Raw genomic sequence first — 2,318 nt, forward strand, 5'->3', positions numbered from 1 at the left:
GAGAGGGGAGAGGGGAGGGAGGGGGGGAATCTTATATTATTATGTAGTTTTTGTTGGATTGTACTGGTGTTATCGTTGATGATGATTGTGATGATGGTAATTATGATGGTGATGATGATGATGATGATGATGATAATGAGGAGGAGGAGGAGGAGGAGGAGGAGGAGGGGGCGGATAGTATCGAAGAAGACTTTGGCTCTCCCAGCACAATAACGTCATTGTTTTTCGTGAACAACTTTTCGTTCCATCATTTACGTTGTGACTTCAGATTATGTATTAATAAGCCAACTCGACCATTCTCATTCGTCTTTTCAGTCAGTGGCCTTTTGATTTCACTTTCAACAATTATACACTGGGGTGAAATGGCATTTTCCACAGTATGGGTTGCCTTCTTTCAGCGCGTCTGTCTGAGATTGAAGAAAAAAAACATAGTCATTTATCATACTCGTATATACAGTTCTAGAACAAAATATTCCATTACCATTTTTATTTTAACTATCTTTTAGTCAAATATACAGTACGCAAAAGTCCTGTTTGAACCCATGGTGATTGGAAATTTCCAAAACAAAAACAAAAAGTAAAAATGGCGTGCAAGCAGGGAGCCATGAATTCATTATTAGAAACAGAAGACTGGAAAAACAAGCTTCCTTTTATACCTTTACAAAACAAAGTATGACGACACTGGTTGCTATGTTTAGCCTGTTTTGCTGCACAATGACATCGCAGTTTTTTCATGCCCCGACACATTCCCAGCCATCATACACAGACCAGAAACACCAACTTACAATAATATAGTCTCTTTTAAGGACAAGTTGGCTCACCCAGATTTCAGGGGTTTCCAGATACCTTGACCTATAAAAAAATGGACATTGCCCTGCCTAAAGGAGACCTTTGGTTTCATAGGTGTGTATATTTTTTTGGTTATAGAGAAAACTACTAGACTTTTAAAGAAACTGAATAAGGAGCAAAAACTTTACCTTCGATTTTTCTCAAAACAGCATTTTTAGGGATAGCCCCCTTGTGCTTAAAAACGACCATATATTTCACAGTATGCATGTCATAGCGTGCCTTTTTAAGTTTCAGATATTTTTTAAAAAACAGAATAGAGAAATCTGCTTAAATGAGAAAGATATGCTTCGTTTGTTTGAATGTCCCCAAAAAACAGCTCGCTCTGTTGTCTCTTCTGGACTTGTCGAGAGACCAGAACTTGCGTCGTCAAAGAGTTAACTTAGAACACAAAACCATAGTTAACACAGAAACATAGTTAACACAGAACCATAGTTAACACAGAAACATAGTTAACACAGAAACATAGTTAACACAGAAACATAGTTAACACAGAACCATAGTTAACACAGAACCATAGTTAACACAGAAACATAGTTAACACAGAAACATAGTTAATACAGTTAACTCGGAACCATAGTTAGCACAAAACACAGAAGCATAGTTAACACAGAACAATCGTTTACACAGAACACAGAACTATAGTTAACAAAGAACACAGAACCACAAATTTGAATTCTAACAATCCTAGACTGGGCACTGTCATGACCACCCCTCTTTGCTGTCCAAAAAAAGAAGAAAAGAAAGAAAAAGAAAGAAAAAGAAAGAAAAAGAAAGAAAAAGAAAGAAAAAGAAAAAGAAAGAAAAAGAAAAAGAAAAAAAGAAAAAGAAAAAGAAAAACTTCGCCACGCCGGTGCGTACCTTGGACGTGCAAATAAAGAGCAAAACACGTACAAGCAAAGATCGTATATAACAAGATAGTTCACTCTAGCAAAAAAAAGTGTCCGCGGAAGTCCGCGCATTGCATTGCTTCAGATGGTACTGCAGTCTTTGTTTTGAAGCTCTCTTTCGCTTCTCCAGAAGAAGAATAGGAATAGCACAGTTTGTTAGTTTCGCTTTTATTGTTTTTCACACAAGTAGGTCAAGGGTAACTCTGTTCGCAAAGTCCGCGCTTTTTGGAAGAGGGCGCCACCGGATTTTGAGGACACTTTTTGATTGGCTCAAAGAGAGGAATGAATTGTCTTGTTAATGTTATATACGATCTTTGACACAAGTTTCGCTATAGCTGAGTGCTTAAGCAGCATCGTTCCATCTAACCCCCTTCATTTCATTCCAAATACATTGTAAATTATCGAATGGTGAGCTCCATAGCGGAGCAGAATTACGTCAAGAGTGCCCAGTCTAGAGTGATGTAACGCAAATCTCAGCACAGAGCTCATTGATTGGCTGCTGCCGGAATGGATGAAGCGACTTACTTGAGCTCTCCGTGAAGTTGAAAGCGTGCGCTTCCTGGGTGGTGAAGGGGGTGTGGT

General features: G+C 38.5%; 1 protein-coding gene across 1 annotated transcript in view; it reads right to left on the reverse strand.

The window, feature by feature from the left end:
• Positions 1-2,318, reverse strand: part of LOC101849764 — a gene marked incomplete in the record, with an annotated part of 33,919 nt that overhangs the window by 21,150 nt on the left and 10,451 nt on the right. Inside the window, 1 exon segment of the mRNA XM_013081737.2 lies at positions 2,262-2,295. Coding sequence (XP_012937191.2) covers positions 2,262-2,295 — 34 coding nt within the window.

The sequence above is a fragment of the Aplysia californica genome, unplaced genomic scaffold, assembly GCF_000002075.1.
Source record: "Aplysia californica isolate F4 #8 unplaced genomic scaffold, AplCal3.0 scaffold00144, whole genome shotgun sequence".
Lineage (NCBI taxonomy): Eukaryota > Metazoa > Mollusca > Gastropoda > Aplysiida > Aplysiidae > Aplysia > Aplysia californica.